The sequence below is a fragment of the Myxocyprinus asiaticus genome, chromosome 50, assembly GCF_019703515.2.
Source record: "Myxocyprinus asiaticus isolate MX2 ecotype Aquarium Trade chromosome 50, UBuf_Myxa_2, whole genome shotgun sequence".
Taxonomy (NCBI): domain Eukaryota; kingdom Metazoa; phylum Chordata; class Actinopteri; order Cypriniformes; family Catostomidae; genus Myxocyprinus; species Myxocyprinus asiaticus.
The window spans coordinates 5328488-5343663 of NC_059393.1; the positions used below are offsets into that span (position 1 = coordinate 5328488).

Here is a 15176-nt window from a genome sequence, read left to right on the forward strand (position 1 = left end):
ATTACCGCCACCTACTGCTTCCACTCGGGACCGATCAGGAATGCGTGTTCAGCTCCTCCAGCATCCACAGGAGTCCCTCACAGTCCAGAGAGACAAACGTCACTTTCCACTAAGTACTTTTTGCAATTAATTGTGGCATTTCCACTGACTCTCTGACTCCACACCATACACAAAGCCCCGTTGAATATAAGTCTTGGGTGCCCCAATCAATGTCTTGATATTATATGTTCTTCTGTCTTTCTTCCTATTCCTATTGAAGTAATGTTGTTTTGTTTCTTAGACAGGATAAATAAGGTAAATATGAGATGATATTTACTTCCTGTAAGGATGATGATTAATGAAAGAAGAGCTGCTACATTACAAAAGAGAGTTATGATGAATGCTGCATAACTTGCAGACAACTTCAAGTATTTTTTAATAAAACATGTCTCACAGAAAATATAGAAAAATGTTGACCTATAGAGAGAATCAAGTTATGTTTTTTAATTAAATAAAAGTAAGTAGAAGTTGGTAAGACTGGCAAACAGGCATTTTCAAGAAGAAGAAAAAAAAAACATTTAAAATGAAATAAGGCTACTGGATTTATGTGGAAATGCTGCCAAAGGTTTGTTTTCAAGCTGGGTCAGCTATTCATTGTTAAAGTCATTATTTACAGATGGGTTAATATGGGACTCAAATGTTAATACATAATAAACGGCTGTTTCATGAGAGGTTTGTGATTTCCAATTTACAAATGAAAGACAGTTTATTTATTTATTGGTTCAGAGATAATTATGGAACCAAAACATTTAGTTCTTCTTTATGAGAGAAAAGGTTTCTATTGACAGCAGTTGTCAGCTTCTGTATTTGCTCTGTGAACTTTTTATTTAGTAATTATTATTATTTTTTGAAAATGTATAATTATTTGCACAAAGCCAGGGTTATGTCCATTACATCTAGTTGTCAGTTATTTAAGTAAAACAATTGTAAGTTTATAAATGAGGAACACAATTTATATGTCCTTTTGCTGCGAAAGAAAAAGAGATCTTTGTGTTAGTTTAATTTATTCTTTGTTTAGAATAATTGTACTTTGTGTTAAATAATACATATATATTTTAATTATTTTATTTATTATTTAACATGATATTATATATATAGGAAATACATTTTGTCATCTAATGACTTTTTTCATAAAAATATCTTTGGATATCAGATATTCTTTGTGTAGAGAATTGTACTGTAATATCCCCTGTTTGTTTCTGAATAAATAAAATGTTTATAAACAATAACTTAATAAATACATTTTACATTATTTGCATTTTTAATTTTTTTAATTTACATTTTCAAATTTAATATTTAATATTTTATTTTCTTTGTTGTAAAATGTATTTTTCCTCTAACATTTTATTTATTTTTATTGTATTTTTATTTTTTTCCATAAAAAATATTTGTTTTTGTAGGAATGCGGACATTTTTGTAAAGACAATTGTACTGATTTTCTTCCTGTATGTTTCTAAATAATTAAATTAAGGAATAAACGAATAAATAAAAAAAACAAACAAATAAAGAATTATTTTTTTTTTCATAAAATAAATTTTTCCTCAAAAGTCTTTTCACACACACACACACACACACACACACACACACACACACACACACACACACACACACACACACACACACACACACAAACTGCTTCCGCTATTGAAGGAAAGCACCTCCGGTCTCGGCGCTTTATCGCTGACTTCACGATTCTCTGTCTTGTTATGGTGCGGGACACCCTCTCCTTCCTGACTGGAGACTTTCTCCGTTTAAATCTGAACTAAACTGTAAATCACGAGGAACTGATCACAGTTAACTGGGGCGGAGATGGAAATATCGATGGAGGCAGAGGATGGAGAGCGCAGGTAAATAAATAAGACGACTATCTACTGCAGGGCTGTGTTTGACAGCTAGATACAGTACATAGCTTTAACTCTGGGACTTGTTTAAGATAACTGCTTAATTTAGGTGGGTTTAGCACCTGCTACTCTTGTAAATATAGATATTTGATTAAATTTAATAATCAACTTGTTTGCCGAGACAATGATCGATTACAGGTTTCTAATCGAGCTAGCGATTTTATGAACCCCACTATGGGGAAGGGTTCGGGTCATGAATATTAATTAGGTTTCATTAGATTCGCAATCTGATTGGCTAAATTAGTAAACGGGCGGCAGAGAGCTTGAAAATCAACCAATAGGACACCGGGCGCTCTCAGAAGGCGCCCAAGGAAGGTCAGCGTGACCTAATTAATATTCATGAAATACGGAGTCGTTATTTCGCAGCATCGCATGTTCTAGCAGGTTTCACTCAGCGGAGCATTTGACGTAAACACAGCAAATAACTTATGCAGTCTTGTCATACGCTCACATTTATCTGTTAAATACCAAACATCATAGCTAAATCTCAATTTAAGTCGTTGTTTTCGAAGCTGTTCTCAAAGTTGTTGCAGGTTTCATTGCCACTCCTGTAAACACATTCCTTTCTACGTTTGAGAAACATCGTTTTGTCAAGAATATTGCCGTGTAAGAGACAGTATATATTATAAATATTAAGTCTAATATAATAACAAAAATACCACGGTGGTACTATGTTGTTAAGGATATTTACCGTGGTAATACCGTGTTTTTTAATATTTACCATGGTAGTGGCATGGCATTCTTTGAAGTACCTCACAGAGACATTTAAATATCATGTTATATGAATATGGTATTAATTTTTGGGTTGCACTTTATATTACAGTACCTGTACTTTCAGTATACTTACAGTGTACTTAGTCAAGAAAATACTGAGTAATATTAGGTAACTACATGTACTTAATATAGGTTAAGGTTAGGGTTGGGGTTAGGTTTAGGGTTAGTACCTAGTAATTACTGTAGTTGTTGTAATTATATGGTACGTGAATGTAGAACAGTACTGTAAAATAAAGTGCTACCAATTTGTTTCCACAGCATAGTTGAAGTCAGAATTTTCCATACACCTTAGCCAAATACAGTTAAACTCAGTTTTTCACAATTCCTGACATTTAATCTTAGAAAACATTCCCTGTCTTAGGTCAGTTAGGATCACTACTTTATTTTAAGAATGTGAAATGTCAGAATAATAGTAGAGAGAATGATTTATTTCAGCTTTTATTTTTTTCATCACATTCCCAGTGGGTCAGAAGTTTACATACACTTTGTTATTATTTGGTAGCATTGCCTTTAAATTGTTTAACTTGGGTCAGATGTTTTGGGTAGCCTTCCACAAGCTTCTCACAATAAGTTGCTGGAATTTTGGCCCATTCCTCCAGACAGAACTGGTGTAACTGAATCAGGTTTATAGGCCTCCTTGCTCGCACACGCTTTTTCAGTTCTGCCCACAAATTTTCTATTGGATTGAGGTCAGGGCTTTGTGATGGCCACTCCAGTACCTTGACTTTGTTATCCTTAAGCCGTTTTGCCACAACTTTGGAGGTATGCTTGGGGTCATTGTCCATTTGGAAGACCCATTTGTAACCGAGCTTTAATTTCCTGACTGATATCTTGAGATTTTGCTTCAAAATATCCGCATAATTTTCCTTCCTCATGATGCCATCTATTTTGTGAAGTGCACCAGTCCCTCCTGCAGCAAAGCACCCCCACAACATGATCCTGCCGCCCCCATGCGTCACGGTTGGGATGGTGTTCTTCGGCTTGCAAGCTTCACCCTTTTTCCTCCAAACATAACGATGGTCATTATGGCCAAACAGTTCAATTTTTGTTTCATTAGACCAGAGGACATTTCTCCAAAAAGTAAGATCTTTGTCCCCATGTGCACTTGCAAACTGTAGTCTGGCTTTTATATGCCGGTTTTGGAGCAGTGGCTTCTTCTTTGCTGAGCAGCCTTTCAGGTTATGTCGATATAGGACTTGATTTACTGTGGATATAGATACTTGTCCACCTGTTTCCTCCAGCATCTTCACAAGGCCTTTTGCTGTTGTTCTGGGATTGATTTGCACTTTTCACACCAAACTACGTTCATCTCTAGGAGACAGAATGCGTCTCCTTCCTGAGCAGTATGATGGCTACGTGGTCCCATGGTGTTTATACTTGCATACTGTTGTTTGTAGAGATTAACGTGGTACCTTCAGGCATTTGAAAATTGCTCCCAAGGATGAACCAGACTTGTGGAGGTCCACAATTGTTTTCTGAGGTCTTGACTGATTTCTTTTGATTTTCCCAGAAGCTAATTGTCTGAAGTCTTGACATAATTTTCTGGAATTTTCCAGGCTTCTTATAGGCACAGTTAACTTAATGTATGTAAACTTCTGACCCACTTGAATTGTGATATAGTCAATTAAAAGTTAAACAATCTGTCTGTAAAGAATTGTTGGAAAAATTACTCGTGTCATGCACAAAGTAGATGAACTAAACGACTTGCCAAAACTATAGTTTGCTAATATTAAATCTGTGGAGTGGTTTAAAAATGAGTTTTAATGACTTCAACCTAAGTGTATGTAAACTTCTGACTTCAACTGTATATACTCTATAAAAGTGCCTTGATATTACCAACTGCTACCATTACTGTAATATGGAACAAATGTTCGTTTTTAATCAGATCTGTTATTTTTTTCCTATCCCTCCCATTGTTATCATTTTATGATCATCAGATGGGAACACTGGAAGCTCCTGTATAATCTAAAGACGACGGTTGAAGGGCTGCTGTCGACCAACAATCCTAACGTATGGTCTCGCTATGGGGGTCTTCAGCGCCTGCACAAGGACATGAATAATATATTGGGCCATGGCTTAAAACATGAACAGGTACTGTGTGTTTGGAAGAGTAAACAAGAGGCGATTGTTAATGTTTAACTTAATTTAATTAATGTAGTAACTCCAATATGCTCTCCAGAAACGTTGCCTGAAAAGCCATCTTTTCCAGGAGCTATTTGGACAGAAATAGACGAATACATAAACTGCCAGTAAGGCACATGAGACCAAAAATAGACTGTGTGACCTATCAAACAAGGAAGAATGTGCTTATAAGTTTCAATTCTTCTTTGTTTAATTTTGTCTATAATAGAAATTGCATGTGTGACCGATTGAACAAGGAAGAATATAGTTTGTTATAGTTCTGAAAATTTCACTCGTTTGTATTTTTTATTTAAAGGGTTAGTTCACCCAAAAATAAAAATTCTCTCATTATTTACTCACCCTCATGATATCCCAGGTGTGTATGACTTTCTTTCTTCAGCAGAACACATTTGAAGAAAAATATCTCAGTTTAGTAAGTCCTTAAAGGAATATTCCGGGTTCAATACAAGTTAATCTCGATCGACAGCATTTGTGGCATAATATTGATTACCACAGAAATTAATTTTGACTTACAGTGAGGCACTTACAATGGAAGTGAATGGGGACAATTTTAAGAGGGTTTAAACAGAAATGAGAGGCTTATAATTTTATAAAAGCACTTACATTAATTCTGTTAAAAAATGTATTATTTGAACTGTAAAATTGTTTAAATCGTCATTTTTACAGTTGTTTTAGGGTTTGAGGGTTTGTTGACATTACATCGTCATGGTAACAAAGTTGTAAAATTGGCTATAACTTTAAACAGAAAAGGTTAGTAAGTGATTTTATCACACTGAAATCATGTTTACATGAATATTGTTTATGTATTGTGGCAATACTTTTGAAACAGAGTATTTTAACCTTCAAAAATTGGCCCTCATTCACTTCCATTGTAAGTGCCTCACTGTAACCCAGATTTTTGCTTTTTTTTTTAAAGAAAAGGAGGGATGAGTCAAAATTATTTTTTTGTGGTAATCAACATTATGCCCCAAATGCTGTCGATTGAGCTTAACTTGTTTTGAACCAGAACATTCCTCTAAAATGCAAGTGGATGGTGATTTTTGAAGCTCCAAAAATCTCAGACAGTCAGCATAAACATCATCCATACGACTCCAGCGGTTAAATTAATATCTTCTAAAGTGACACGATCAATTTTTGTGCGAAAAAGATCAATATTTAAGTATTTTTAACTCTAAATCATGCTTCTGTTCAGAAGCGGTATACGCGTGTGACGTAATCGCGTTGGCACGTGAGACACGCGAGAACTGATGCACGTGTGACACACCCGGAAGAGCAGCGCTGTTTACAAGCGAGTATGAGGAACGCTGTACAGAAGCCTGGTTGGTTTTGGTTTAGATCTGTATTTGTATCTGTTTCTTTACTCAGAATGGTGCGTTTATACTGGATGTTTGAACCGAGAGGAGAACGTGAGATTACGTCCGTAACAAGCCAATGTGAATATGTCACACGAAAGACCATGTGAACTCCATGAACTTTTGGGTGAACTATCTTTTTAATTTTGATTTGATTAGAATTTCATTTAATTTTTTAGTTAATTAAATTAAATTTTTTTTTGTACTAAACCTAGTTTTAGCTTTGTTTGTTTTTAGATTTCATATTGTTGTTTAGTGTGTTTACATGCACGATCCAACACCAATTATGCTTAATAAGCCGACAATGTGAGTGGTCATGTAAACACCTTAAACAGCTTTAATTTATCAGGTAAGATCATTAACGTTTTAAGCAAAAAACGATCGGCACGTAGATTTTTTCCCATTACCTCGATCTCATCCTGCTGCGAGACACATATTTGGTTTCATTCGTTGCACTAAGACAGTTGTGCAAAACACACAGTTCAACTTTCAGCTGAAAATCGCAAATTTATGCAACTTTATTACAAGAGAGGTTCTGCCACTTTAAGATGCCAGCTATAAAATGCAACAAAAAGGTTTTATTTAAAAAAAAAAATTTTTTTTTTATCTAAAAATCAAACATAATTGATATATTATATCAATATAATAAATGGATGCAAATATTTTTAGCATAATTTAAACATTCGCTTTTCCTCAAATTATCCTGTCGTGCAATGCTAGTTTTAGTTTCGTTCGTCACTCTGGGACAGTTGCGCCAAACACAGATCTGCTTTTAGCTGAAAAGTGGCAATATTCGCATGTACGCGAGTTCCGAATATCGCGCATAATTACTAGAAAGGTTCTGCCACTTTAAGATGTGAGCAATAACTTGCATCACAACACATTACCTTAAAATTTAATATTATAAATATATTATACAGATTTAATAAATGGATGCAAATCTTTTTTAGCATAATTGAATTTTACATTTTTAATTACCCCGCCGCGCAATGCAAGTGTTTTGTTCGTTGCTCTGGGACAGTTGCACCACACACAGATCCACCTTTAGCTGAAAAGCATGAATTTGTGCATGTTGACGAGTTCCGAATGCCATACATAAATAAAAGAAAGGTTCTACCATTTGGTATACAAAATATAACATGCAGCACAACAAAATAGTTTTTTTTCCTTCTGTAGCTAAACATTTTATGAACATATTATGCTGATATAATAAATGGACACAAATGTTTTTAACATAATTTAATTTAATGTTTTTTTTTTCTCAACTTATCCTGCTGAGCAACACTAGTTTTAGTATCGTTTGTCGCTCTGGGACAGTTGCACCACCCACAGATCCAACTTTAGCTGAAAGCGCGTATTTACGCACATGCTCAATTTCTGAATGTCGCGTGTAAACACAAAAAGGTTCTGTCGTTTTAAGATGTGAGCTATAACTTGCAACACAACAAATTACATTTTGTTTAAATTTTTTTTATAATAAATGGATGCAAATGTTTTTCCACAGCATTAAAGTTTTTTCCTCAAATAATTCTGTTGAATTCTCTGAGACGTTAGTTTTAGTTTTGTTCGTTGCTCTTGGACAGTTGAGCCACCCACAGGTCAACTTCCAGCTGAAATGTAATTAGAAAAAAAGGTTCTGTCGCTTTAAGTTGTGAGCTATAACTTGCAACACAACAAATGAAAGAGTTTTTAATTTAAGAGATTAGTTTCTTTTGAGTTGTAGATAAAAATAGAATATTATGAATATATTATTACGATAGTATAATTTGATATTATGTCTTTGACACCCCTGGTCTAAAGTCAGACTTAAATTTAAAATGAAATCAGATGATTCCACATTCATTGAAAGTACAAAAGCTGAAGTTCTTTTCTTTGTAATTGTTCTTTGTATTTTAGTGCACATCTTTAGTTTCAGTGTTTCATTCTATTGGAAATTTAATAACATTTTTCTATTTATTTTTTATTTTAGTTAAAACACATTTTTCACTGCTAGTTTTTGCATGCACAGTATTGGCAAAAGTAATGCACATTTCATGTATGAATCATTGCACTTTGGTCCAAGATCTAACTTTTTTTCCTGTTGTCCTGCAGGTTTACTATAAACAAAAAGACTACTGGCGTTTTGTGTGGTGTGTGCGGTATCTTTGTCCTCATTTAGCCCGTAATGTTGAACAGGTAATTGTCCATCAAATGAATCTTTCCCACTTGACAGAGGACTTATATTCATTTAGACATCATTAATGAGCATTGACCACTTTTTGTCTCTCTCTCTGCAGTTCAGTCAGTTAGAGCCGGTGATGAGTAGTGGTGTGCAGAGCTTTGGAGAGGGTTATAAAGCCGAACGCTGGCTTCTACACAGCCTCCAAGCTCACATCTTATCTGCTCAGCTCAAGCCACTGCTGCAACACAAGGCGAACACACAGAAATTTTACAACGGTACCTCAACCACCTTCTTAACAATTCTGCATCTTCATACCATCACTGACACAATTGCTAGGCAGCGAGGCAGCTCACAAGGATTTGGAGCAGAGCTGATAGAAATGCATATCCTTTTAGTGTCATCATTTATTATGTGTTTGGTCTGGTCCGGTCTCATGGTTATCTCATCACACTCTGTAGATGGAGCCTTCCTGTTGAGTGAGCCGCATGTATCTGCTATGTTCCAGTGTCTTGAGGCGGTAGAGCAGAACAACCCTCGACTGCTGGCGCTCATCGACACCGTCAGGGTGAGAACCTTTACTAGATGAACCGTCAAAATAATTTGATCTCAATTCTCCACAATCTTGCATACTTTAAAGATACAGTGATGGTACTTTTTTACACCCTTTAAAATGACCTGTTATGAGAGCCGGGCCCAAATTCGCAAAGACTTTTGTCTTACCAGTAGGAGTTCTCCAAAGAGTTACTAGCTAATATATTTAGCTTAAAACCTATTCACACAACTGCTAAGAGCAAATTTGATTAAGGAATAGGGGCAAATCTTAAAGGAATAGTTCATCCAAAAATGAAAATTCTCTCATTATTTACTCACCCTCATGCCATCCCAGATGTGTATGACTTTCTTTCTTCTGCACAACACAAATGAAGATTTTTAGAAGAATATTTCAGCTCTGTAGGTCCATACAATGCAAGTGAATGGGTTCCAAAATGTTTAAGCTCAAAAAATCACAAAGTCAGCATAAATGTAATCCATAAGACTCCATTGGTTAAATCTGTATCTTCAGAAATTATATGACAGGTGTGGGTGAGAAACAGATCAATATTTAAATCCTTTTTTACTATAAATGATCCTCCCTGCTCAGTCAATCTGTAACGTTCACTTTCTTCTCCTTTTGTTTTTGGTGATTCACATTCGTCATGCATATCGCCCCCTACTGGGCAGGGAGAAGAATTTCAAGCAAAAATTGACTTAAATATTGATCTGTTTCTCACCCACACCTATCATATCACTTCAGAAAATATGAAATAAATCACTGAAGTAATATGGATTACTTTTATGCTGCCTTTGTGGAGCATAAAAATGTTGGCACCCATTCACTTGCATTGTATGGACCTACAGAGCTGAAGTATTCTTCTAAAAATCTCAATTTTCTGTTCTGCAGAAGAGAAAAAGTCGTACACATCTGGGATGGCATGAGGGTGAGTAAATGATGAGAGAATTTTCATTTTTCGGTGAACTGTCACTTTAAGGTAAGAGTAAAGACGGGGTTGACCTCTTTGCTTTGGATGATGTCATGTTTTATGAATGCGCTTTCTTAAATCATGTTCAGGGATCAGGGATCGAAAAACAGGGAGCCACTATTTGTTGGCAAATTCATTATAGACAGACAGCGGGAAATGCATACTTGCAGACATATGAGAGAGAGAAAGAGAGAGACAGACAGTCAGGTTTTAATACACAAATCTAAATAGAAAATAGTCAAGTACGCCATGCCAGTGTTAGGCTTTAATATTAAAATACATTAACTTAATTGCGATTGTGGCGATACCTTTTTAAAATGTATTCAATTCAATGTCATAATAATATTCGAATACATTGACTCACATTAGCACTTTTTGTGCGCACCCGGGTTCGAATGAGGTCAAAGTTCAGTTTGTTTGGCTCCCGATCGCAATTATTATGGTATAATGCATTTATCACCCCTGCTTGTCTACAAATAAATTGCCTCCAGAGAGCAGCTCATATTCTTCACATCCTTGCAGTGCATCCGTGGGATCGCGGCAGACAAATGATAACATTCTTCACATCTCTTGCATATTCAATGCTTCTGTGGCAGACAAACACAAGTGGCGTTCTGTTCATGTAAATTTTGGTGGTTAATCCAAAGAGATGAATGCTTTAATAACACTATGATGCTGATGTCTTGTTGAGTTGTTACCTAGTTACAGTGGTAAACAGCTGCTGCTTGTACTCACATTGATGATGTAATCGGACCGCAGTTAGGACAGAGACCAGCAGGGGGAGGGGGAGGGGGAGGGGGAAACCGTGGTTTGGTCCAAGCAATCGAGCCAAGTGTGAAAGCACCCTCAATTGTGATAGCAGCCATGCTTTAGATTATTTACGATTCACTATTAGGGAGTTAGAAGTCCTCAGGATGACTTCTAAGTTGTCATGGGTTGAGGAGCTAGTGTTAAAATGCTCCATGAATTACTCTTAGATGAAAAATGTATAAGTCCAAAATATTGGAGTGAAACTCCCCTAATTTTTTAAGAGTTGCTTTCACTTTTAACACTGTAGACTTCTGGAAAGTAAAGTCTCGTTAAAACATTTTTTCACACTCACTGTATGTACATGCATCACAGGAGATTTATGTCATTTGTGTCATTTCTTTTGAAAGTCATTAATATTTCCACCACAGTGTCATTTCCAGCACATCTCAAATTCTGTATTGTGTTGAATTTGATTCTGTAGTGGAAATGACGCTGATGGAAATGACATTTTTAACGTTTGCGAAATTAAGTGTCCGATCACGGCTCGCTAAGGCTAATTTCATAGCTAAAATTTAATGTATACTAAATACACACAATTAAATAAATGTTCACACTTTTTGCATAATTTGGAAAATGACAGCTTGATTTGAAATGACACCCAATAAAAGTATTCACATTTTCTTTATTCATATATACAGTACTCATTTGTATTCCTATATACTCATAAAACTCACACCAGTCCACCACTAATAAAAGTTATGGATATTTTAGAGCTGTTGTGAACTGTTCCCTTCAGTCATTTGCAGGAGTTGGCATTCCCAAAAACATATTGCCACTGCCAAAGCCATTCGGTTGCAGATTCAGTTGTATGTAAGGTCATTTAGCTGCACAATACACTTTCTGTAAAGCTTCAGTCCACAGATGGCATTCTTGTACTTTAGTACAATGCTGGGACAATTGTTCTCTCTGTTGTCAAACTGCGGTACTTCCACAATGCTATAATACAGCAGGGATAATATTATTTAATTGGAATGCACTGTGTATTCTAATTCTTTCTCTTATCCGTCTTCTACACTACAAACATTCACAAACCTGAATTGGGCAACAGTGACCCCGCAATGTAAAATACACCTCACTCTTTCTCTCTGAAACTGTGCTTAGGAAAACTAACAATGGTGTTGAATTTCCTCCGCTCGATAGGAACTCATCTGTTTAGATTTAAGGAGGCCAAAGTTCTATAGAAAGTTTCAGAGGCGGTAACCTTTTTATGAGATCCTCTGAAATCTTTAGACTGGAATACAATTCACTTCACGAACCTGAGACATGAAACGCATATTTGTAAGACAACAACAGCCAGAGTTTGGGTTTGTTTTATAAGAAAAGGTCCATAATCTCAAACCTGATTGTTATCATCTTGCTGATTTGAACGTCTGGCCCAAATGCGTATCTCCACAAAGCCTTTATTGATCTATCCAATAAGCATACCTGTCCAACAGAGACAGCTGATGTAAAATCAGTGCTTTCAACAAAGATATGAAAAGTCATTTTGAGAACTAGAAAACATTTGGTGTGGTCGCACATGCTTTAATTAATGAGCATAGCGCATGTTTCTGGCCTAAGGATTCACTATCGTTGACTCATTTTACGTACACGCATGTCAATTACCTTCTATCTCTTGTGTGTTTAAAGCTCTCACACCTGAAAGAGTCTCCTCCCATGGGTTTGCTAAAGAGCCAGAGTCTGGTTTTGCTCCCCGGGGCCGCAGGAAGCTGGAAGACTCCAGACAGCTCACAGTCCCGTAAATTCACCACCTCCCAGAGCTGCCTTACAGAGATTCCCAACACCCCACACTCCAGCAACAGCTCAGGTCAGCAGATTTCACAGCAAGAACAACAGGCTGCTCTGTGGCTTTCTATTACTGGCAATAAGTGCTTGCTTGTTTACATACAGAAAGTCCCCATATGAACAGAAAACAGTGTGGTGTTTAGTGAGAAAACTGGAAAAGAGCATGGGCTGTTTGTAATGCTTGCGGTATTTGACCATTTCTCAGAATTACCACGAATTAGGTACAAAGTAGGGCCTGAAACTCTTATAAGTACTTTTTTCTTAACAACAAAGTGGTCAGTAATAGGAGGTGCTAAACATTCGGAAAATGTTGTTTGGCCACCTCATATTTTTTTTTTTTCAATTCAAACTGTTTTTTTGCAGTCCTGTTACCAAAATTAAACAAGTTAAATTTATAAATTAAAAATAACGAAAAAGTTATAAATACAAATTACTAAATAACAATAAATAAATAAAATGTAATTTGTAAAATAAATATATAAATTATAAATAAATAAAACGTAAAAAATAGAATGTAATAGATGAAATGTTATAAATAAATAAATGCTATGCCAGAATGGATAACAGGCTTGCAGAGTTGGCCTGATTAAACATAAGTTTATCCTGATTTAATAAAAAATCACAATTCAGTAGAGAAAATTATAAATTATTTATACAATTTATAAAAATAAATACAATTTAATAATTTAAAAAAATGTGTTGAATAAATAAAAAAATAAATACACACACACACAAAAAAAATACATAATATGAAAGAATGTGTAACAGGGTTGCAGAATTAGCCTGCTTAAACATCAGTTTATCCTGATTTAATAAACATTTCAATTCAATAGAGAAATGTATAAAATATTTATATAATTTATCAAATACATTTATAAATAAATAACAGTAATTAAAATGCAATTAAATAAAATGTTTTAAATTAATAAATTAATAAAATAATGAATTAATACAAAAATACATAATATGACAGAATGTGTAATGGGGTTGCAGATTTAGTGCGATTAAACATCAGTTAAGCCAAACATAAAAATTTGATAAAGAAATGTATAAAATATTTATATAATTTATAAAATACATTTATAAATTAAAACTAAATTAAATGTAGTAATTAAATACTGTATTAAATAAATAAAATTAAATAATACAAAATATGACAATGTGTAACAGGGTTGCAGATTTAGCCTACATAAAAATTCAGTAGAGAAAATTTATAAAAAACAAATATAATTTATAAAAATAAATAAATAAAATGTAATATAAAAATACTATGCCAGAATGGGTAACATATTTGCATATTCAGCCTGAATGAGCTGTTACTCTAGCAAATATTGGTTCGTTTATTGATGAACGTATATTTCTCATAAATGAAAGAGAGAGATATGTATAATTTTTTTTTCTTTCAGAAATAGGTGAATGGCTTGATGAACGCAGTCAACACTCTAATGTTTGTAAAAAATCAAGAAAATGAAATTAAATTCAAAATTATATTTTTTAAATAATTACGTTAAGACTGCAAATTGAGTATTAATTCAACGGATTGTCAAAATGATGTTGTAAGATTTAATTGTAAATGGTTATTGTACATACAGTATGTGTGGAAAGTACCCACAATTGGCAACTCTTTGTGTTTGCCTTTCAGATGTCACTCCGTCCAGCAGTGCTCAGGGTGCACCATGGATGTGCGGTGGAAGAAATCAGAGCCCTCCAAACACAGCAATCCCCCAGATCTCCTTCACAGAACCCGCCTCACCCGCTTCAGCTGAGATCCGGGATTGTACAGATGCCGATCTCGATGATGGGCCAGAATATCTGGCTATCGGTAATCTGGGGAAGCACAAACGACAGGACTCGTCCGGCTCAAAGCAGAGCAATGAACTCACAGGCACTCAGGGGGCCACCCACACAGCTTTGGCTCCGCCCCAACCGCGCAGCTCCTCATTCTCAGAAGCTCAGAGGAGTAAAGGGCAGAGCACCAGGGGCCACATCCGCTCTCTCTCTGACACGGGCATCACTCAGAAACAGAAGCATGGTGCGTACAAACAGTTGAACAGATTGCTGGTGGACAAATGCCTCGTCCAATCAGTGTTGGGGAGTAATTAACGGCAACAAAACTAAAAGTAGCGATGTAACAAACATAACGTTTTTCAGTAACGTGACAGAAGCTCAGCTGCTTTCGAAATAGTGTAGCTTTTCAAGTAGAAAGCACTTTTGTTTTACTGACTTTTATTTTGTTATATTTTATTGCGCATGAGCGAGCTGAAGCGATAAACAAACACACTATCGTAATGTCTTCTCTATCAAGTAGTGTTGGGAAGTCGGATTCATTTTAGCAAATGAAGCTTCTTTTAAGCAGACTAGGTTCGTTCAAATGGTTCATTTCAGTGAACCAATTCATTTGAGTCATCCACTATGGTATAATACCAGCAGCTGTGGTTGGCATAAATTTACCATAAAAATACAGTGACCATATTACAGGCTTTACGGGATGCAAATTTGATGGCTGTATATTTTACGGTTCACTAAGGTTTATATTATTAAATTATATAAACTTGATATACTAACCTTCTAAAACTAAAAAGAATTCTGATTTTCACTTTAAAACATATTGGTAACTACAAAAGGCCACATGATGACAAAGTTTATCCAGAGTGATCCTTCGATGAGCAATAATTAATACACATGATGAGAT

At 35.3% G+C, this 15176-nt stretch overlaps 1 protein-coding gene across 2 annotated transcripts in view; it reads left to right on the forward strand.

Moving 5' to 3' along the window:
- The first annotated feature begins 1723 nt into the window (after positions 1-1723).
- LOC127438681 (run domain Beclin-1-interacting and cysteine-rich domain-containing protein-like) overlaps positions 1724-15176 on the forward strand; it is a 36726-nt gene continuing 23273 nt past the window's right edge. For both annotated transcript variants that reach the window (XM_051694430.1, XM_051694431.1), the window contains exons 1-7: positions 1724-1886; positions 4652-4805; positions 8300-8383; positions 8485-8644; positions 8828-8934; positions 12329-12506; positions 14127-14516. In XM_051694430.1, coding sequence (XP_051550390.1) covers positions 1849-1886; positions 4652-4805; positions 8300-8383; positions 8485-8644; positions 8828-8934; positions 12329-12506; positions 14127-14516 — 1111 coding nt within the window. In that variant the 5' untranslated portion in view covers positions 1724-1848. The remainder of the gene's footprint in view (positions 1887-4651; positions 4806-8299; positions 8384-8484; positions 8645-8827; positions 8935-12328; positions 12507-14126; positions 14517-15176) is intronic.